The sequence below is a fragment of the Stylophora pistillata genome, chromosome 14 (genome assembly GCF_964205215.1).
Source record: "Stylophora pistillata chromosome 14, jaStyPist1.2, whole genome shotgun sequence".
Taxonomy (NCBI): Eukaryota; Metazoa; Cnidaria; class Anthozoa; order Scleractinia; family Pocilloporidae; genus Stylophora; species Stylophora pistillata.
In genome coordinates, this window is record NC_142532.1 from 4,357,743 (window position 1) to 4,381,128 (window position 23,386).

Sequence of the window (23,386 nt, forward strand, 5' to 3'; positions counted from 1 at the left end):
GGGGTGACCACTGTGAGTATTAAGCCTATGGTACAAGCACGTTTTCTTCGAGTTTATCCCATCAGAAATGACAACTGTTTTAGAATAAAACTTAGTGGCTGCACATCTTTCAAAGGAACAGGTAGGTAGTTCTCGCTTCAGTTTTGTTTCCTTAACTTTTTCGAAGAAATGGTAGCCCTAAATTTTCAAACAAATTGGCAATCTGAGTTACTTTTCTCCATTTATGAACATCTTTTTTGTCTATCATTACTTCTTTGATATTTTTCCCACCTTTAGAAGCTTCCAATATAAGAGGAAAAATTTGGGAATGTTATCTGTTGGAACTTCACTCGATATAGTATCCAGTTTTAGTTGGGAAATTTTCGGGCACTTGGGGCGTTTACAATGATCGCGCGCGAGCTAAAATCTATGATGGATGGCGGATTTGGCTATTAAAGTTTAAACTTTAAGTTTATTTCATTTCAAATGCTCCAGTTCATACAAGCTGCTGCTTTGAACTGTTTCTTAACTCTTGCGTTATGCGTCTATTAATTCCAAGCTTCAACATTCCCCACAAACAACCTACGGTAGCCCTCCAGCATTTGAGCTTTTGAAAATTGGTTCGTGCCGAAATTGTATTCAAATTATCCACCCACCGGATTTAGTCGTCAGTATTTTTATAAAAAGCAATAAAAGCGACCATTAATTTCTTGTAGACCTTTTGTTCCAAGCTATCTGCTCGCGAAAGTCAACTTTTTACCTTTACAAACCTCCATATTAATTTATAATCACGTTCATTAAGCTGGAAAGAATTGATTGGTTCGGGTCAAATTCCCCACCCCGCCTAGGAAAAGTTCAAATTCCCTACCCTCCCGACCACGGACAACCGTGAAATAGCCTTGGGTTTCCCGTTAGGAGGATGTTGAACCTTCAAATTAGTCGGCGTATTAAAGGAGAAACCCCAATAATTCGTTGAAATTCTATGACCATTTTTAAACTTAAAATTGTATAATTCGATTTGTAGACATGGCCATTATGTCCTCGGGAAGATATCCGTTTAATGAAACTGGACTGTTGATCAGTAATTCTGCAAAGGCGCTGAGGGGACAATATCATTCTACAAAGGATGCTCATGTGGAGACAAGATACCCCTTTACCTCAATGAGCTGGACTCGTGTTACGTTTCGGCTTACGAAAAACTACAATACTTTCATATATTTAAACAATACGAAGGGTGATCAAGATAAATATCACACCACTGCTCCTTATGAGTCGAATTTGGCCAGAGTTCTAAATTTAGCCAGTATGTCTTCTTGGGGGAACATGTCTTCCACTCAGATGTGGGCTGTCGAGAATATTCAACTGTCTGATGTTAGTTTGTGGATCAAATCTAATGGTGACGACTTTCCTGAAAACACCCTGCCTGTGTTGTTAGGTACAGCTTTTTCAAAATCTTTCTTTACCCGCTAGGAAGTGATATGTGATCATAACTTCTCCACAATAATTTAAATCATGAAACTGTGTAATCAAACGCGTTCATTTGTTGGAGTCTTCTAAACCTTGACCGTTATTTATAATTTACTCATATAATAAAATTGGGGAGAATTGTGTTGAAAAACTATGGGGAAGAAGGGATGGGATATTTCGCATGAAACTAGAACAGATGAGCCACTTTGTTCCATTGTAAACCATTAATTTTGAGTTGCAATCCCAATGAATTTTCCTTTTGGTAATCCTCCTCAAGGTGATGATGTCTTTGTATCTTATTTCCTCAGATAAGTGCAACTTCGATAATTCACCGTGTTCTTGGAAAATAGGAAACTGGACGAAAAGGCGTGGCCGTGTTCCTAGTGAGGGGACTGGACCTTGTCATTTGGCTGACTGCGCTGATAATGGTAAGTGCACTGGGCACCAACAGTGAAGTCCTTCGAGTTTCACTTATATCAAAGCCCGACGACTGCGCCTGGGTAAACATCCCTTAAAAAAAGTCTCCTAAGAATTATAAGATTGTGTAAACAGTGTCAAACGGTGCTGAATCTCCCGCTTCATGAACGCAGCGTTAAATTCGTTGAATTTTTTTTTTTTTTTTTGCCAGACTTCTCAAACTCTGGTGATTTTAGGTTTTTTTTTCGCAAAGGGAGGGTGAAAAATGCATAAATGTAGAAAATGCACGTGCAAAGGTATTATTTTGCTCATTATATCTTTTGTTTCGCTACGTTCTCATTTCAGTCTTCGTCGTGGTTCCCTCGATCCGTTTTGTATTCTCAAGACATGACTAGCATCTAATTTCTCCTTACATTACAACCCTTTATTACATCCATTTTGAGATCACTGGTGGTCCCTGTGATCTGATTGGCTCTGATTGGTGCGATTTACTTACGAATCGCACCATTTTTTGCTCTAAATCGTTCATTTTACGCTTGACTGAGTTTTTGACACATGACGTCAAAGTATTTCTGTTTTGCATACAAAATAATATGTAAAAGCGTTTCCGGTTCCACTTTTTATTTAAAAACCGGCTCAGTACTGCATCAATAAAATATTTGAATTGACCAAGTCCTGTATTTGGGCGATTTCAAAATGGATGTAATAAAGTGGTAATTGAACCTCGTGTCGTGCAATTTTGGTCTGAAATCATACTTGTGATTTCAAATCGAACTCGCGCTGTGCGCTCGTTCGATTTTGAAATCACGCGTATGATTTCAGCCCAAGTTGCACTCCACTCATTTTAATTACCATTATGAATAGCACATGAAGGTCATGAAAAAGGAGATGATCACCAGCTTAACAAGTCATGAGTTGTTAAACACTGACGAGTTAGTGAGGGTTAAGGGAGACGGATTGGCGTACCATCCAATGGGAGATGAAATGCTCCCGATTGCCTCCTGCTTCGGAAACTGGAATAAGAGCCGACACCGCTTAGGCCCAGAATTCCGTCTGTTATTGAACGACTCTTCTTTAATCTAATTGGCCATACAATTGTAAAAAGGTTCATTTTTGCGTCGGATGTAAACAATTTTTTTTTTTTTCACTTTTAGACTTTTACATACACCTGGAGTCGTCTTATCCTCGCTCTAAAGGCGACAGTATCCGCTTTGAGAGTCCATTTGTAGTGCCTGCCTACAAATGTTTGTCTTTTAAATATCACATGTGGGGAAAGGACGTCGGCCGTTTGACAGTTTACATCCAGAGTGGTAAAAACTCAAACCTAGTGTCTAAATGGAGACTTAGTGGCGATCAAGGAAACTCCTGGAACACAGGGAGTGTCAAATTACAGCGGTATCGTCCTTTTAAGGCAAGGACAATTATGAGAAATCGGTCGAGGTTTAGTAGTTCGTTCGTTGGTTGGATAGTTGTCTTAGGTTGTTTAGTTAGCAATTCAAAGGGCAGCGGAATTGTCCTTCTTTGGTAAGATAACGGTCGAAACGGTCGAATTCAATTTAGTTACTTTGATCAGGTAGAAGTTGATCTCAAGTTGCTTAGTTACCTGCAATTCTCTTCGCAATTTCGAAACATTTTCTTTCCCGTGTTGACATTAGGGAACTTAAGCAGTCACGACGGCAACGCCACGGAAGACGTCGATTAAAAAATGAGTTTCTTGGTTTAGTTAGAATTTCGAAAATGGCTGCATGTGTTTACCGTCTCATAGGGCGCCAGACCTCAAACTCAACATAACGCGTAAAAGCAGCGTTGAGTTCCAAATGTAAATTAAAACAATTTGCCGCCGCGGTTTCGGTTCGCAGACGACACAAATTTTGGTGATTTCACGTTGTTAGGGACCTTACGCAGTCAGGACGGGGACGCCACGGAGGACGTCGATTAAAAAAATTAATTTTACTTTTAGTTAGAATTTCGAAAATGACTGCATGTGTTTACCGTCTCATAGGGCGCCAGACCTCAAACTCAACATAACGCATGAAAGTAGCGTTGAGAGCCAAATGGAAATTAAATTAATTTGCCGTCGCGGTTTCGGTTCGCAGACGACGCAAATTTTGGTGATTTCATGTTGTTGTTTTGCAAAGGGCGGCTAAGAAATGAGCAAAGTTTTAAAACGCACGTGCTGGGCTATTGTTCTTCCAATTAGATATTTTGTTTTTCCACGTTCTCGTTGCCGTCGCCGTCGTGGTTTGCTTAAATTCCCTCGTGTTGGTAGCGCTGCAGTTGGGTTACCTAAAAAGAAAACATTAATGATACAGAACAAAAGATTACAAAAAGCAAAAAAAACAAAAACCCTCAGCGTTGACAGGGCGAGCGGGGTGTTGCACTAAGAACTAACGAGAGTTGCATATCCAAGTTTCCATCCATTCGTTTATGTTTTGTTTTCTTGATTCTTTTTTGTGCTTGTTCACACTTGAGGTCGAAGCATAGGGCTCCCTTATCAGTCTGTCTGTCTGTCTTTCTGTCTGCCTGCCTGCCTGCCTGCCTGCCTGCCTCCCTGCCTGCCTACCTGCCTGCATCCCTGCCTGCCTACCTGCCTGCCTCCCTGCCTGCCTACCTGTCTGCCTCCCTGCCAGCCTACCTGTCTGCCTCCCTGCCTGCCTACCTGCCTGCCTCCCTGCCTGCCTACCTGCCTGCCTCCCTGCCTGCCTACCTGCCTGCCTGCCTGCCTGCCTACCTGCCTGCCTCCCTGCCTGCCTACCTGTCTGCCTCCCTGCCTGCCTACCTGCCTGCCTGCCTGCCTGCCTACCTGTCTGCCTCCCTGCCAGCCTACCTGTCTGCCTCCCTGCCTGCCTACCTGCCTGCCTCCCTGCCTGCCTACCTGCCTGCCTGCCTGCCTGCCTACCTGCCTGCCTCCCTGCCTGCCTACCTGTCTGCCTCCCTGCCAGCCTACCTGCCTGCCTGCCTGCCTGCCTGCCTACCTGCCTGCCTGCCTGCCTGCCTACCTGCCTGCCTCCCTGCCTGCCTGCCTGCCTGCCTGCCTACCTGCCTGCCTCCCTGCCTGCCTACCTGCCTGCCTCCCTGCCTGCCTACCTGCCTGCCTCCCTGCCTGCCTACCTGTCTGCCTCCCTGCCAGCCTACCTGTCTGCCTCCCTGCCTGCCTACCTGCCTGCCTCCCTGCCTACCTGCCTATCTGCCTCTCTGTCCCTCTGTTTTTCCATGTGCCTACCTGCTTGCCTGTCTGCTTACCTACGCGTCTTTCAGGCCGTTTGCCTTCCTCCTTTAGAGTCTTCTTTTCCATCTGTCTGTCTGTCTGTCTGTCTCCCTCTCTGTTTGTTTCTGCCTGTCTGTCTGTTCATCTGCCTTTCCGTCTTCTGCCAGTGTGTCTGCCTGTCATTCAGCCTGTTTGTCTATGTGCCTGTCTTTTTGTCTGTATGTTTTTTTGTCTGTCTGCCTGTCTTTGTGTCTGTCTGTGTGTCTGCCTGTCATTATGCCCGCCTGTCTTTGTACCTGTCTGCCTTTAAGTCTACCTGTCATTTTGCTTGTCTGTCTGTATGCCTGTCTGTTTGTCTATATGTTTATCTGTCTGTCCGCCTGTCTCTCTGTCTGTCTGTCTGTCCGTCCGCATGTGTGTGTGTCTGTCTGTCTGTCTGTATGCCTGTCTGTTTGTCTGTATGTTTATCTGTCTGTCCTCCTGTCTGTCTGTCTGTCTGCCTGTCTGCCTGTCTGTTTGTCTGTATGTTTGTCTGTCTGTCCGCCTGTCCGTCTGTCTGTCTGTCTGCCTGTCTATGTTTATCTGTCTGTCCGCCTGTCTGTCTCAGTGTCCGCCTATGTGTCTGCCTGTCATCATACCTGTCTGTCTGTTTGTCTGTCTGTCTGTCTGCCTGTCTGTTTGTCTTTCTGCTTGTTTTTCTCTCTGTCGTCTATTTTCCTTTCTTTGCTGGAACCCTGTAAACGTCCATCCATTCTCTACGAAATCAATTCGACAAGGTAAATTAGTATGAATTATGCGTTAAGTGTAACTTTAACCTCTTGATATAGTTGATATTTGAGGCAGTTGTAGGGGATGGTTTCCTTGGAGATATCGCCCTTGATGACGTAAAACTGTCAACGGTCACTTGTGATCACTCTCCAGACTACGCAAAAAGTTACTCTCAAGGTACGCAAAAAAATTGCCATTAATTAAATTGCAATTTTACTTTTAAAGAATACGAATTTAATGCATTGTTAAAATATAAAAATATGTTGAACTTAGCTTCAACTTTGGAAAAGTCGGCGATCATTGGTCACCTTTCCAGCTTAAAGTCTTCACTGTTGGGAAAACTTCGCACAGCTCATGGCAAGAATAACGCCTGGGTGCCTTGCTACCGCGCACTTGTCGATGGGAGAGACATCGAAAGTTTTTACTCCAAATGCGGCGAAGAAAAAGAAACGGTTACAATAGTGCGTGTAAACAACTACATCTTTGGTGGATACACTGATGTTGGCTGGAGCGAGGTTCGAGGTTAGTTAAATACTTGATAACAATTATATGATACACCAATTACCGACTAACTGACCATAAGAGAGGGGCATGGGAAACTTTTTAATTTTGTGGTTTTGGTTTTTTTTCTAGATTAGTTTTTCGGTTTTTGTGTAAAAAAAACTTCGGTTTTTCAGTCTTATTTTTCATTGCGGTTTGCGGATTTTCCGTTTATAGCATTTGGTTTTCGGTTTTCGTCAAAAATACTTGTCATCCGAAGTGGTTTTCGGTTTTTCCTATTTGGGTTTCGCTTTCTCTTCCATCTGAGCGGCAGTTTTGCGCCTCCACTGATCTCGAATAACCACGAAACTTCTGTACGTTCCTCTTGGCACCACTGTGTTGGATCCATTAGGGTTTTGATATCTGGATATGTGAAAATTTATCTCATGTTTTTGACACTTTTTCTTACGGTTTCCGGTTTTGATCGAATATTTTGCAGTTTCTAATAGACCCCAGTGACCCCCCCCCCCCCCTCCAGTGAGTACCAGATGTATCTATGATACACATAAAACCCAGGGCCAGGTTGTATAAAGATGGGTAAAGATAACCCAGAGTTAGTGTGAAATTTGATCTCGGATCTGAAAGCTTTAAAAGAAAATTCAGTTTAATTCCATTCGTCTACAATTTGATGATTAAATGCACTTAAAAGAATTGCAAAAGTTATCCCAAAACAGCTTTTGAACAGAGAAATATAGAAACCCGGATTAAAATTTAACCCTGGGTAAGCGCCAATCCTTCTTTTAACAACTGGGCCCAGGTTTCTGTTGGTTTCCATCCGTCCACCCACCTATTTTCCTCTGAAATCTATTTAATATCAACTTGCCTGCCTACCTACCACTACCCACCTTCCTTTCCCTTAAATGATCTTTTATATTCTATCTGCACAGCTTGTTGCCAAGCTACATAGGTACCTACCTAAAATATAACCCATTACAGTCGATCTTTTTTCCCTATTTACCAACGACCCACAATCATTTGCGAACAATACTTTGCTCACATACCAAAATTACACCTTCCGACGAATTCCTTTAACTCCTTACTTCCTCTAGCAAAATAATTCTTTCTTTTCTTTCATTTAATTCGCAGAGAAAGGGGTCGCTGTTAGCAAAAGTGCGTTTCTATTCGGCTTCAAGAACAACGATCCCGAAGGTATCGAAATATTTCCTCTTAGAAACGACAAAAGACACGAAGCACAACGCGTGAAGCCACATGAAGGACCAACATTTGGTGATGGTGATCTTTCTTTGAAAACGATGTCATTTGGCTCTAGTCAAACTGGAAATTCATTTGAAAACTGGCGTGGCTCGTCTCTGTTTGCAGACGCAGATGAATTCAAAATTTCTGACATTGAAGTATTATATCCTAAAGGTAACTTTAGAAAAATAATAATTACTCACATGCGTTTTAAAGATTCAATGACATAAATTATTTTCAATATTTCCTTACTAGAGACTGCTCGAGCTCTACTTCCAAATTTAACCAGGAACCAAGTACTGAAATACTTCGTTCTAACGAAGGGCTAATGCTCTATACCTCAGCTTTTGAAACTCTTTATGGAGGTCAATTTACATTTATGAACTCGGTTAATAAAACCAGATTATCTTGCTACATACGGGGAATGAGATAAACTTTATTAGTGGCTACTAAGATGAATCTGTATTGCAAAAATGCTCTCAGTTGGTATCCTTTAAGGCGGTTAACTGATATTTTTCGAAAGTAACTGCTAAATAGAGATTTGACTGCATATTATCTGAAAACCAGACAGTTTGTGCAAAGAGCCATGCAACCATTACGAGGGACACTGTGATGAAATTACTACCAAGTGTGTTTGTGATTGGACAGAGCGCAATGTGGAATGGTGTTTGGAAGGTGAGTAATTATTTTGTAGAATACGACATAACATTTCATCGCTGCTGATTTTTTCACTTGAGTCTTCCATGACATTCATTGAATTTTATTAATAGTCAAACCTATAATACAACTTTCGAAATGATTGGTTAAAAGCTGCGGCCATTTGTGCGCGCCGTTATATAGACTATCGAGCTCTGATTTCCGCGTTGCGTGCTTGGTTTCCAAGCCTTTGAACGGGACTGAGGCTCATGGTGACCTTGTTATGATACAAACGTTGGTGCTTTTCAAATGTAAATCACTTTGTTATCAAGCTAACTAGATGCTAGTCTCAATCACAACACGGTCACCTTCAGCCTCACTCCACATCAAAGGCTTAGCAACTAAGTACACAACTGTAAAATGGCCTACTGAGAAATAGCTTGTCTTTGAACAGGTGATCCAAAAAAGATAATCAATCTTTACGACGATGCCGCGTCCTACTGGCCTCTGGACTCAGTCGAAGATCTAAAGGACCGAGCAAGACTGGGTTGGGGACAGGCGCACGGTGCGGTGAGTCTGGTTGCTAAGGGCCTTAGTGGCCAGGCCATACAGTTAGACGGTGCGAGTGGGTGGGTCGACCTCGGAGATCTGGGCACTCTTTATCAGGTGCAGATGTGTACGGAGGATTTTAGTATTTCTATGTGGATGAAGTATTATTCCAAGGGGAATGGCGAAGATCAGACCTTTTTACACTTCGGTGAGTTAAAGATGGTACTAGTTCTTAAAAGTTTCTAGCACTTTTGTTTTTTGTTGTTTCGCAAGAATCAATACTAAAGTACACTGTATCTAAAATTGTATTGGTTAAAAATAGTATCAGGTCCTTAGTAGACACGATGTTGTTTTGCAAAGGATAACAATAATTGTCGCACGTGCACATTTATTTGCACACTGATTGTTCTTCTTATCAATTTTTCTTCCAGGAATTATATTTTATTTACCGTCGCTGCTGTTTTGTGCAGGTCCCTCAGGATCACGTTCACCTAACGATGTATCTCATTATTTTCCCTCTAGATAACGGGCTTACAGTGGCAGAATTATTTTACGAAGCAACTTCAAAGCTAGTCGGAGTCTCTCTTTCCACAAGCTCTTTGAAGTTTTGTTACAGATTTCCAGTTGCAAAGGGATTTTGGACACATCTTGGTTTCTCTTGGAAGAATGACAGCAAATCTCTTATCATCCAAAAGTAAGTCTTTTCCTTGTGCAGATTTAAGAATAGACCGAGTAATGTAATTTAGATGGGATTGTCCCAGAATGCTACATGCCTAGGGATATCAGAACTATCAGGGGCGTAGCCAGGATTTTTCAAAGGGGGGTCACAGAGGCTACTCACCATTTACACCGCTGCTCTCCCGCGTGTATCAGCTGGCTCAGTCATATTATCGCGGCATGAAGGCCCATATCAATGGCTTTTACGGCCAAGATATTGTCATGGCATTTTCGCCACCTGAATATTGTAGGTTGTTTGCTCTAAAGAAAACCTACCAAGGGGGGATCACGGGCACCCCAGGACACCCCTGGCTACGCCCTTGACTATAACAAGTCTCAGCATCTTTAAATGTAAACTCTTTGAATTTTTATTACAAGAGGATCACGATCAACATAAATGCTCTGTGGCTTAACTGACTAGTTGAATTTCTTTTTTTTTATTAATTAATACGATGTTCATAGAAAATATGTTGTATATACCTTAAGAACTATGTTATAATTTATTTATTCTTATAATTTCTTATTTTTACTATTTTGTATCATGATATTTTTAGTCCTTTTTTATGTATTGATTATAATTTTATTACATACAGATTTTATACTATATATATGCACATGGGTTAATATCAAATAGTCTTTTTAGTCTATTTGATCTATTATTTTGCATTTCAAATAAAGCTTATTATTACATAGTTAGATAGGCAAAGAATACATAGCAAGGAAACCATGTAGCGATTTAATTTTACACAAACCCTTTACAATGTCCAAGTTTCCTTGTTTAGTCACCTACAGTTGGCAAGTTTTTCTCTATAATTAAAGTTTCCTTGTTCATGGACAGACAAGTGAGGTCTTAAACAAAGAGTCCTTTGAAGGAAGGCGCTGCCAAAAGTTGTCATGGGAAATGTTGTAAAAGAAAAATGGCAAGTGTACTTAAGGCGTAATGTTAATATTTATATTAACCAGCAAATTGTCGTTAACCATCAGGAATGGGGAAACTTTACGAGACATCCATTGGCAAATGTGTCATTCATGCAGTACTCCATTCGCAAATCTTGGGTCGCTCACGCTTGGTGCTGGATGTTTTCCCAATGCCTCGTTTGACGAGATTGCAGTTTGGACAATTTCTCTTGGAAAAGACAGATTTTCGGAAATTTACAACACGTATCGAGGTATCTAAGGGATATATCGATTTTCATTTAAAAAAAATTAAAATGCTGGAAGGTCTCAATGGGATACATTGGATACATTAAGAAAAGATTCAAAAGTTTTTCTATGTTAAATTTGTAAAACGTCAACTAGGCGATCAACGTATGTATTTTCGTAGCATTTCGATGGGATCTTGATTTACAACCATACACATGTCAAACTCGTTAGTTTTCGAATCTAATAGTATTTCTTATCATGTAGTGTCATCGTTTGATCTTCTTTTGGTATTTGTGATACTTAAATAATCTTATGTACCGATCACTCTTTGAATTCCCTAACGTCCTTTGAAGGTCCTCGGAGACTAAATGCTCAGCTGTCCCTACAGTTTACCGGGATTTCTTGGAGAGATGATTTTCACGATCCAGAATCTGGTAATTTTACGGCGCTTCGCCAAATCTTAAGGAATGAGGTTTGTTACTGGAACAATGACATTTTCTGGTTGGTCAGACATTTTCTGGTTGGTCGCAAACAACGTGTAGTTATCAGGGGATCTTGTTCTGATTGGTCGTATGTAACCTCCGGCACTCCACAGGGGACCATCCTTGGGCCTTTATTGTTTTTGCTGTATATTAATGACATAACAGAATGTGTATCGTCCACAATCAAATTATATGCAGACGATACGAAGATCTATAGAGAGATAATTGACCCGATCACAGATTGTCAGCGTCTTCAGGAAGATCTTACCAATATTGGCGAATGGGCTTGTAAATGGCAATTACGTTTTAACGCGGATAAATGTCAATCTATGCGAATTACACATTCACGTGATAAGTCAGTGACCAATTATTTCTTTGGACAGCCCTTGAAAGACGTAGATAAATTTAAAGATCTCGGTGTTATAATAACTAAGGACCTCTCATGGAGTAACCACATTGGTATAACTGTGAACAAAGCGAATAAAGTCCTAGGTTCTATTAAACGCTCGATAGGCACCGCTAATGCAAATATTTTTTCTATGCTCTACAAATCTCTTGTACGGCCAATTTTGGAATATGTGGTACCTGTCTGGTGTCCTTACCTCGTCAAGGACATCCATGCTCTTGAGAATGTACAGCGAAGAGCTTCAAGACTTGCTTTAAATCAACGCAAAGGAGACATGTCCTACGAAGACCGATGCAAATTGCTAAAATGGCCTACTCTTTCTGACCGTAGAACTTATCTATCTTTAATTGAGTGTTATAAAATTGTTTTTGGTTTTTACCATTTAGATTTTGGAACCTTTTTTGATTTTGCCACAACTAGATGTACGAGAGCAAATCATCAGTACAAACTTTACGTCAAACCAGCAAGATTAATTAATTGTTTAATTGTTATAAGATTAATTGTTATAAACATTCGTTCTTCATTAGGATTGTTAAATTATGGAATGAATTACCAAGAAACATAGTGGAAGCTGATAATCTTCAGCATTTTAAATCTCAGCTTAAATTGTATTTAAATATTTAATTATAACTAAGTATTTTATTTTCATTTAGACTTATTTTTTAGGGAGTTTTCACATAGGGATAACCTCTTAACTTCCTTTTCTGGAAGCATATTTTCCATTTCCTCTTAGTGTATACATAGTCTGCTTCTGGAATAAATAAAGTATGTATGTATGTATGTATGTAATGAAAACTTAATAACAACACAATAAATCCGCTTGAGACTTGAAACCAACCACCTTGGGCCTCCGCCGGGCCACCGTAATCCTAAGATTATTGAGCCAGTTGTAATTTTCTGTAAAACTTACCCTTGATTTTGCTTTTATTATTTCAATTATTTACTCTTTACGTTTCTATCTTTTTCGTTATCTGTGGATTAATGAAAGTTCAGTTGCTTCCATTGAGATCCGTCCCCTTTTTACAACAAGATAGAATAATCTATTAATTTTCTCTCTTTTGCCAGATCATTACCTTTTATTCGAACATACAAGATGTTGACATAACTTCAGAACACATATCTTTATCAGAATGCTGGTAAGCTGTTTGTTACTGATACAGATACGTAACAGCATTTTTAGATTCTTATTGTCTGGATCCTGCCAATAATTTTGCATTTACCACTTACGTTTCTACTATGCTTTGGCGGAGAGCGAATAGACGCCAAGTGATTCAACCTCACCATTTAAGAACATTTTTCAGCCATCACTAACCAAAAACCTTTCAGATACAAAGAATATATGAAGTTCATATATTCATTGTATCTGATTTATCACTTTCACGGGCATATTACGAATCAACTTAACGGCCTGCTCCCAGTTGGCTTGTTAGCTCAATTGGTAGAGCGCTGCACTAGTATCGCAGAGGTCAGTGGTTCGAATCCCGTACAGGCCTGATTTTTTTCAGGTCTGATTTTCGCTATTGCATAAATAGCGCTATCTACCGCGAGGATCGTGCATCATACGTGCAAAAACGTTTCATTTGTGAATAAACAAGAAGTCTGAGTTATTAGCTTTCCTTTTCTCTATGCAGGAATGATGGCGGACTTGTTTCATGTAACTTGACTCTTCATTATTACAGTGAAGGGTACAAACAGTATGGTTTCCTACTGAATGATTGGATTCCTCGTGCAAACTTGTCTAATGTATCTGGAATCATTCTCCTTAGAAGCAGAAATGATAATGGTTTGTTATGTCAACCTTTCGACGTATTTTTAAATAACCTCAAGTTGTTTTATGTTTGAGTCTCTCGTGCGTGTTCCATATCGGTCCTTTTGTTTGTTTTACTTCTGGTAACTAACTGGATGTTGGTTAAAAGGAACTAACCATAACGGCTGAAGAAGGACTGGCGCCTTTTCTAACTTTCTAACTTACAAACTGATCATGCCTGAAGTTCAATTCTTTGTTTGTCTGTCAATCTGTCATTCTGTCCGTTTGTCTGTCTGACTGTCGCCTGTATCTATTTTTTCTGCTTGTCTGTCAGTCTATGTGTGTCTGTGTGTCTGTCTTACTGTCGCCTGTATCTCAGTTTTTCTGTTTGTCTGTCAGTCTATGTGTGTGTGTCTGTGTGTCTGTCTGACTGTCGCCTGTATCTCTTTTTTTCTGTTTGTCTGTCAGTCTATGTGTGTCTGTCTGTCTGTCTTACTGTCGCCTGTATCTCTTTTTTTCTGTTTGTCTGTCAGTCTATGTGTGTGTGTCTGTCTGTCTGACTGTCGCCTGTATCTCTTTTTTTCTGTTTGTCTGTCAGTCTATGTGTGTGTATCTGTCTGTCTGACTGTCGCCTGTATCTCTTTTTTTCTGTTTGTCTGTCAGTCTATGTGTGTGTGTCTGTCTGTCTTACTGTCGTCTGTATCTCTTTTTTTCTGTTTGTCTCTCAGTCTATGTGTGTGTGTCTGTCTGTCTTACTCTCGCCTGTATCTCAGTTTTTCTGTTTGTCTGTCTGTCTGACTGTCGCTTGTCTCTGTTTTTCTTTTTGTCTGTCAGTCTGTCCGTCTGTCTGTCCGTCAGTTAATCTGTCGGTCTGTCTGTTTGTCAGTCAGTCAGTCTGTGTGTCGGTCAGTGCGTCTGTCAGTAGGTCATTCGGTCTGTCTTTCTGTCTGTCCGTTTCTTTGTGTGCCCTTCCTGTTGTTATTTCCGTTGCTATTCAATATTATCCGCGTTGGACTAATACGCACTTGACTATGCATTTCTTTTACGATTGCTCTCAGTTTTTAACTGTTCAGCCTTTCGATAAAAATCACACGCTATCCACTCGCACAGCTGATGTTTGCTTTTTATGACAATCCATACTATTGCCTTAATTCTTCTTAGTTCCAAGTACTCCAGTCTCTGGATTAAAAGCACGTGCTACTGGTCCATACTCGGTAGAGGTGTCCTGGAACACACCATCCGATGAAGACATTCCTGGCATATTAGTTGGTTATGTGGTTTACTACAAAGAAACGTTAACAGTCAGCAACAACTGGCGAAAAGAAGAGGTCAATAACACGGAAGGTCCATATCCTAATTTTACCATCACATCTCTGAAAGCTTACACAACGTACACTGTAAATGTATCAACGGTTAGTCTTGAAGGTGAAGGGAAAAGCGCCAGTATAAACATAGCTACAGACGAAATAGGTACGTTAGTTTGTTTCATAATCCATCAAATATATTTTTGCGTGACCAAATATGATCCCCGCTAAAACTGGGAAATATCCGAGGATAAATCTCAAGTGATATTTCCCAATTTTCCAGCTTTACGTCCTCTATAGAAGTCCTGGTTTAAAATCAAATTCAAGATGCGAGAGCATATAGCTATCGTTACAGAAGAAGGAAATGTTTGTTTGTTCATACAGTCGTACACACTGAAAATAAACATCCCACGCAGCAAACAGTGAGCTGTTTGTTAACATTTTCCTCGCGCGTTGCCGGCAAAAATCTATTCCTCGAAGCTCACAGTTTTCATCTTGGAACAGATAATGTCTATAGTATAATTATCATTATATAATTTATTAATGTATAATGCACTTCTTAACATGTAAAGATCAAAAGCGCATAGACAAGTATCGATGGATGTTTTCGCGCCAAGTGGAGGCTATTGATTATTTTTGCTTGAATTTGTAGATATTGTTCATAAACTGCCCCCACAATTTAATTTATCAGTGAAAAACGGTCAATCAACTACGAAGGGAAACGTTTATTTCGAACTTTATGGACCAGAGAAACGATTAGAGAACATTTTGATTTTCCATAGACACGTTTATTGAAATATTAGGAAACATCTGTCTTCTGATTTCCCACAAAAACCATATGTTGTCATTATTGAAATGTGGCTAATGTTTCTTCCCGAACTTAAAAATGACTGTAACGCTTTTGGCGGTCAACACTTTTCAAACCGTGTAATATGCGATTGGCTTGCGTTGATGTTGTAATGGCGAGGGGGGGGGGGGGAGAGCGGTGACGCAGTACTCACATTTGTTGCACTTGGGGATGGTGATTTGCACTTAGTGTTTAATAGTTTTGGCGCCAGAGCGTTGTCCCAGGGAGTCTGGGGACCAACACCCCCTTTTATTCAAAGTCGCGAAGAATCCAATATTGAAAATAACGGTCAGCTTGAGATAACGTAAAGATCTATAAGATGTATGGAATGCCCTACGAATCGTAAGTTACATTTCATTGAACTCTCAAATGTTATTCTATATTTAAAACAATCTGTATTTGTATTAACAAAGATTTAGCAATACATAGACAGGTAAAAACGAACGATATAAAATCCCGACGTTTCGGCGACTTCATGACGCCATTATCAAGGGTACAAATGAAAATAAAATTAACAAATTCGAAAATACCAAATACCAAAATACCAGTTCAATGGTGCCCTATACGAACAAACCGACGGAGTGACCATGGGGTCCCCACTCGGGCCCTTACTAGCTAACGTGTTTATGTCATCGTTGGAAGAAAGGCTAGTGCTCGAAGGTAAACTGCCTGATTATTATCGCAGATATGTTGATGACACTCTCACTATAATGCCCAACATTACTACAGCTACGGATTTCCTACACACCCTGAATCACGCTCATCCCTCTGTCAGCTTTACAATGGAAATCGAAAAAGATGGCATGCTCCCCTTTCTTGGCACCCAGCTCCTAAACCGTTCACCCCAAATTGAGACGAAAGTTTATGTCAAGCCTACTAATACTGGTTTACTTGTCCACTACCAGAGTTACGTTGACAACAGGTACAAACGGAACTTGTTAACAACTATGCTCGATCGCGCGTACCGTTTGTCCTCTTCGTGGCTTTATTTTTCTGAGGAGTGTGAGCGCTTGAAGAATTTATTCTCACGTTTGGACTACCCTCACCACCTTATCAACTCCGCCATTAACACCTTTATCAACTCGAGAATTGCTGACCAGCAGCCATTGCAGGCGTTGGGAAGATCGGCGAAAAATGATGTAACCCGAGTAGTCATACCCTTCAAGGACCAAGACTCCGCTAACATTGTTAAGACACAGTTGAAAGACCTTAGCATTAAGCTCCAAACCACAATCCAGCCCGTATTTGTCAGTCGGAAAATTGGCCAAGACCTTAAAGAATGTGAAGCCAAACCACAGCTGGTTAATCAACAGTGCGTAGTGTACCACTTTAAATGTAACCTGTGCGATACAGGGAGCTATGTTGGTTACACACGTGGGCATTTATATGCCCGCGTGGATAGCCATAAGAGCACGTCATCTTCAGTACGCAAGCACTACGACAACGACCACGCAGGTGCTGTCCCTGAGGACCTTCTTAGCTGTTTCAAAGTTCTCAAGAAGTGCATGAACAAATTCGATTGTCTTGTCAACGAGATGCTTTACATCAAACAATTAACACCGAGTTTGAACGTGCAAACGGATTCTATCCGTGCTAAAGTATTTGTGTAGCTACCTCCCCTATGCAAATTAGTTGTAACTCTTGAACTCGCATTTGTTAATTTTATTTTCATTTGTTCCCTTGATAATGGCGTCATGAAGTTGCCGAAACGTCGGGATTTTATATCGTTCGTTTTTACCTGTCCATCTGTATTTGGTTTTTAGTTTGACTTGCTTCCTCTGGCAACTAGTACGAAAATAAAGGGGTCACCATACATCTGTAACCTTCAAAGCTACAGTAACGCTTCAAAACGAAAGCACGAATCAGATGGTATTAACTTGGTTTCTCTGGGCCTTTTGGTGTTTACTGTCATTCTAAGCGGCAGTTGTCAGTGATTTTTAGGGTTAAGTTCCACATTACTTGTCAAAACAGGATTTTACAGCAATTGGCGGTAATCTGATTGGCCAATTTGCCGTTGTAGATAGGAGTACAGACAACACTGCTCGCGTCAATGTGTCGCGCGCTGAAAGAATCGTTTAATTTGACGTCGATATTGTGGTAAAAAACAAATCGACAGTGGTTTAGCGTAGTCTGGTCTCTTAGCGACAACGATATTTGACATCACAGTGGTCAAAATGTGTCGGGAACTCACTTGGCTGCGTGACTTGCTGAGGAAGTGGTGGCAATTAAGAGCGAAATTTCTGCAATTGATATGAAAAAAACGCATTGTGCAATATAATTATATTTTTAGAATTTAATATACTTCTCTTTGTTTTCTTTTTTTTAGTCTTAGTTGAAGCTCCAGTTGTTCGCTCTGTAGAGTCACACGAACCCACCTCCTGTACATTGTATTGGGATCCAGTTCTCGACGACCAACACAGAAAAGTATTACGGGGTTATAGGATTGTGTACACGTCTTTGAATCACTCCACGAGTCCTTTAAATGCTACCACAACGTATTCATCCCGAACAAACTTTACTGTTCGTGGTCTAAAACCTTATACCTACTACTCGATTAAAATAGCCGGATTTACGTTAAAAGACTATGGAAACTACAGTGGCCCTGTCAAATGTCTTACCATGGAGGATAGTGAGTGCCCACATTGATAATTTGTAAACGAATAGAGAGATTTTTGATCTATTCATGTCGTCTCTTGTTCTCAAAAAAAGAAAGGATCAGATGTGTTTCCTACACTTAACCTTCAATTCCTATTTGCTCATTCGAAATCAAAACGTTGTTTTAGATTTAATGGGCTGTTTTTGTACTTTTGATCTGTTGTAATTAGAGAGTCTCTCAGGTAATCGGAGCCACCGCGATAATGAAGGCCAATTGGGGGAAAAACTGTAGCAGTTGGTCCACAAAATGTGTAAATCGATGTAAGAAAATGTCGAGTACAAAACATGGAATATTCATTTATTTACTAATCATTTTTGCTCGAAAACGGTTTCGTTAAATACCGAGTTCAAACCTCTGGTCTTCTATAACTTTAATGTTTTGCAACTGACAGTGTTCTCTAGTGTTCTGCGAGTTGTAGAAATACGAATAGATAGAATTTCATCCCGAATCATTCAACAGCTTGAAATTGTCGATTTATTAGGAAATCATTGAAAACAAAAGGAGCTGGTTTCAAAGAAGGCGTCTCCCCTAAATTTGCCGACCTGCAAAATGCTTGTTTGAATTGTCATGTATCAAAAGTGCCATTTACTCGGCCCTCGTAACGCATTCGTTCCTCTTTATTTCAGAGGATATAACCCCTTTGGCGAGTAACAATAAAAAAATCGATTTTGGTCATCTCCGTTCACATAAAACTGTAGCTTGATTGAGAGGCGCTTAAGTTCTCTTTTTCCTTTTCCTTATACTAGGGCCCAGTCATCCTCCAACCAACATACAAGTTTACGATGCAAGCAGTAAAAGTTGTGACATTCGCTGGGGCCCAGTTCCCAAAGAGTATCAAAATGGCGTCATCATTGGATTTGAGATACAGTATTTTAACGACCATGAAAGGGTATCAAAAAGTAAAAGACAAAATATTTCATCAGTCATCTACTCGTATCGCTTGACAGGGCTAGATATCTACACGAAATATTACATCAGCGTTGTGGGTAGAACATCGGCAGGGCCAGGGAACCACTCTAGCAACTCAAGATTGATATGCACAACTAAAGCTGGCTGTAAGTATGAATTTAAACACTTTGATAATGTTGATAATAATAATGATAAAAATAGCAGTAACAAAGATGATGATTACAATACTGATAGCGATAATGAGGATAGTCAGTAAATATATCTTATTAACCAAGCGCGAGGGCCGTACTGGCAGAATATCGGCCCAAGGTCTTGACCGTACGGACCGAGCGCAGCAAGCAAGGTCCGAGCGCAGCAAGGTCCGTACAAAAAAGACCGAGGGCCGATATTCTTCCAGTGCGGTCCCGAGTGGGCTGGGGTAATAAGAGATTTATTATACCACTGGAGTTGAAAGGGACAAAAGTGCGGTATCATTTGGGACCATTCGGGACAGTGCCCGGTCCAATACTGAGAGAATCTTGACCGGCAGTTGAGCATTTTGATTGGTTGATTTTAGTTATTGGCCCTCTGATTGCCCAAATTCTAGTGGAAAATGGCTTTTTTCTCGATATGAGTAATAAAATGAGAAACAAAATGGTCTCAACATCAAAACGAATATTTACATCAGAATTTGAAACCATCAGCGCAGTGACTAAAAGAATAATTCACCTCAGCCTCAGTGAATATGTCGAGGATATTACATGGCCGCGCGGGGATACAAATTTTATCTTCGAGTGCTGAAAGTATCTCGCACGAGTTCGCTGCGCTCACTCGTGAGAGATACCTTTAGCACGAGAAGATGAAATTCGTATCCCAAAGCGTAAACGTAATTTAACTGTTTATTATATAGATACTGATTAAGTTTCCACATAAAAGACAACTTTTTTTATTCATTTTCGAAACAGCAATTGGGTAATTATGTTGGTAACCATGGCCACACCAATATCCTCACACGTGAAAGATAAAAATAGTATCTTCACTGCGCTCGGTGAAGACATGATTTTTTAGTAAAATGAGAAATCCTGGTATTTCATCAGTAGCTATAGAACAATGTTGAATAACCCCTTCGACTTCGTCTGGGGTATATTCAATATTATTAAAAACTGGATCATTGGATAATGCAATTCAAGACTTTTTGTTGGCTTAGCCATTATGGTATATCAGCCAATATACCATAATCTACAAATATGGTAAGCGTACGCGTCAGCTTAAAATCAAAAGGCAGCTAAAAAATCCAGTTTCTTCTTACAAAATAATAATTTCTTGGGGGCGTTTTTAATAAAACAATTATTCCACTCGCGCTTGTTGGATATGAGATGATTATAGCCAACTCGGCGCTACGCGCCTCGTTGGCTATAATCATCTCATATCCAACAAGCGCTCGTTGAATAATTGTTAAATATTCACCGACCCTGAGGCGAATAACTTTTGAATATTTACCTCGATAGATCCGTTAGCCAGCCCCACAGTTCTCTCCGCCATTTCTTCCACGCCCCACAGCTGCCAAGTTACCTGGGAAGGTATTCCTAGCAAGTTTGTCAACGGTGAACTGGTTTTTTACGAAGTTAGCGTGGAGAAAAATGACTCTGCTAAACAAACGTCAGTTGACAATTATGGTACTACGGTGCTTGTATGCAATAAAGTTACTGTCAATGTGACGATCAACTTGCTACATGCTTTTACCTCATATAAAATTAAAGTGGCTGCGCACAATAACATTGGCAGGGGGAATTTTAGTGAAGCGGTTGAATGTCTCACGGACGAAACAGGTAATTCGGGAATGGTACATTTGTATATTTTTTATATAATCCAACTGGGTTTTTCGACGCTTTACCTCATGACCCACAAGGTTTTTTACTTGATGCAAAGTTTTTCACGGTTTCTATTATGATCTCTAATTATCGAAATAGTTAATGTAATTTTGTACATTTCGTGTGGATTTAATTGTTTTAATACAATTTGGTTTACCTCCCTAAGCGCCCTCATTGCCTCCGCAAAACATTAAAGGACACGACATAAGTGCGCGAAGCATCATGGTCAAGTGGGATCCAGTCCCTGAATCTGACAGAAACGGTGTTGTGAGAGAGTACCACATCAGATACGGGCTGGCAGGAAATCCCTACGAACTCCGTTCGATGGTTACAGATGGTTCGTTGTTTAAAGTCTTAACTGGATTGAAGCCTTTTTCGAATTATTCCTTTGAGGTGGCCGCCAAAACTGTTGCCTGTAGTAACTACAGCGAACCCATTATCGTACCCACGGGAGAACTCGGTAAGGAATATTTTATTCCCTTTTCAACTATCGTTTCATTAACTTTTAAACTGAAACATGGGTACACTGGCAATCAAACTTTCACTCGAGAGAGTGCGATCGTTCTATTGCAATCTGTGCAAAAAGTTGATTAGAAACTTTCGATTGCAAATACAAACGTGAGAGTTAAATACAACGGATCCAGCCTGTTATTTAAGCTTTTGAAGACAAAAAAATTTGTTCCTGATGTAAATGGTTGAAAGCGAAATAAGTTGATGGGATTGATCAATGCGTGATCGTGGATCGACGTAAGAAAATTTGCTCGAACTGCTGTGAACTAATGTCGGCATAATATCGTTACAAAACTCACTGCTGAAAGAGACTGGGCAATGGGACAAGAGAGTTTTTCCTACTAGAACGTGGAGGCCTGAAAAATAAAGCTCAGGGTTTTTAAACTGGTCTTTATGCTTCTGGAGTTATGTCTACAATTGGTCAATGTGCGCAAGTATGGTGATTCCTACTAAAAAGGGTCTTATTCGAGGGGAATGGGCGGAAAAGCAGGGGGGGCGGTTATCAGTTAGATTTAGAATGGAAGTCTCGCTTTTGAGCCGATTAACGATACTTTCATAATTCCTCCTATTCGCTATTTTTACTGTTTGTAAATACTTCAGCTCCTACCACATCACCAGAGATCACTGACTTTTACAACACCAGCGCCCGCAGTATTTTTGTCAAGTGGAGACGTCCACCAGAGCCAATCCAGGGAATCTTGCGTGGTTATCGAATCATCTATAAGAATCTGAACAACTCGCAAAGTGAAGATCAAAATTCAACTGTGGATGCAAATACTTTGTTCTTTGAAATCAGAGAGCTTGAAATCAACTCTAAGTATGAAATCCGAGTGTTGGCATTCACAGTTGCTGACGGTAATGAAAGCGAGCCAGTTGTGGTTTTCACGGACAGCAAAGTTCTCCCGCGTAAGTCGCTTAGATGAAACCCCCAGGAGTGACTAGCGTTTAATTTACCCTTTCAGTAATACTGCTACATCAAACACCACCTTGATTGATATACAAATTCTCTTTGTCAGAACCCAAGAAATGTAGAGTGAAAAGTACGGAGAATTACTCATGCAAACCAGTGTTGGGTTGTGAAGGGTCAAAACTTAACAAACCTCCATCTCAGAGGGAAGCTGCGTAAGGAAGTTTCTCTTTTTCCCATCTCATAGAAATCTGTTAGAATGAGTAAGGGCTGCCCAAAAACGCATTTCCAACCAATCAAGTTAGGAAACTATTCAGAACTCAGAGTCTAGGATTCTGAAGCAAACTTCCCCTTTTTGAAATGTTTACTCGCATCCCTCATATCATAACTGGTCTGCGCTGACATGATCACGAAATTTGTCTCCTCTTAGCGCCAGACCGCGTTCCTGAAAATTTAGGCCTGAGCAACAAAACTTCTACAAGCTGTGTTCTGTTCTGGGATGGCGTCGCAAACTCGTACTCAGACCCCGACGGAGTTGTGGTGGGTTACTATATCTACTATAGGAAAGCTGATTCCAATGGCACGTTTGATAAATTGGATGTTGAAGAAGATAATATTACGGTCTTTACTGTGGGAAACCTTGAAGAGTACGTCGAATACGAGTTTAGCGTTATTGCTTATAACATCTATGGCGAAGGAAATGCAAGTGATACTTTTCACTGTAATACAGAGGAAGACGGTAGGTACTCACTCACGTTAAAAGATATATTCTCCCCACGCAATGCAGGATTTTTTTTTAATGATAATTCCATGAATTTGTTGGTGCATCAGAAAATATTGCATCATATAATATTTGTTATTGGTGCAAGGAGAAACTAACTGCGGATTGTTTTGGTGTCTGAAATGAAACTAAAGTTAATTATTGCCCAATAAATGTTCTGCAACATTGAAGTGCTATCCTTGCTAGACGGGTGCTTAGAAATTAAAAATATATTCCATTTGATAAATCGCTGAAAGTTTCCTAACTAAACTTGAGTAAAGGGTAAAATTTTTTACTAAGCATAATAGACGGCGCCCCTTAAATACAAGTGTTTAGCCCCTACCTAGAAACTCATTGAGAACCATTTGTTATTTATTCCCGGATGGTGGA

The 23,386-nt window shown here is 40.3% G+C and overlaps 2 protein-coding genes across 2 annotated transcripts in view; both read left to right on the forward strand.

The window, feature by feature from the left end:
- The window catches only part of LOC111328181 (uncharacterized), a 34,686-nt gene continuing 11,300 nt past the window's right edge, over positions 1–23,386 (forward strand). Inside the window, exons 1-21 of the mRNA XM_088745520.1 lie at positions 1–121; positions 1,004–1,414; positions 1,755–1,874; positions 3,018–3,274; positions 5,899–6,016; positions 6,113–6,361; positions 7,466–7,747; positions 8,141–8,248; positions 8,664–8,966; positions 9,281–9,452; positions 10,460–10,644; positions 10,972–11,090; positions 12,572–12,642; positions 13,138–13,289; positions 14,415–14,723; positions 17,731–18,033; positions 18,807–19,115; positions 20,457–20,777; positions 20,986–21,279; positions 21,930–22,235; positions 22,667–22,975. Coding sequence (XP_088601646.1) covers positions 28–121; positions 1,004–1,414; positions 1,755–1,874; positions 3,018–3,274; positions 5,899–6,016; positions 6,113–6,361; positions 7,466–7,747; positions 8,141–8,248; positions 8,664–8,966; positions 9,281–9,452; positions 10,460–10,644; positions 10,972–11,090; positions 12,572–12,642; positions 13,138–13,289; positions 14,415–14,723; positions 17,731–18,033; positions 18,807–19,115; positions 20,457–20,777; positions 20,986–21,279; positions 21,930–22,235; positions 22,667–22,975 — 4,792 coding nt within the window. The 5' untranslated portion in view covers positions 1–27. The remainder of the gene's footprint in view (positions 122–1,003; positions 1,415–1,754; positions 1,875–3,017; positions 3,275–5,898; positions 6,017–6,112; positions 6,362–7,465; positions 7,748–8,140; positions 8,249–8,663; positions 8,967–9,280; positions 9,453–10,459; positions 10,645–10,971; positions 11,091–12,571; positions 12,643–13,137; positions 13,290–14,414; positions 14,724–17,730; positions 18,034–18,806; positions 19,116–20,456; positions 20,778–20,985; positions 21,280–21,929; positions 22,236–22,666; positions 22,976–23,386) is intronic.
- Positions 15,959–17,146, forward strand: LOC148716164 (uncharacterized). Its single transcript, XM_088745978.1, has one exon. It carries the CDS (start codon positions 15,992–15,994, stop codon positions 17,012–17,014), a length of 1,023 nt encoding a protein of 340 aa, XP_088602104.1. The 5' UTR covers positions 15,959–15,991; the 3' UTR covers positions 17,015–17,146.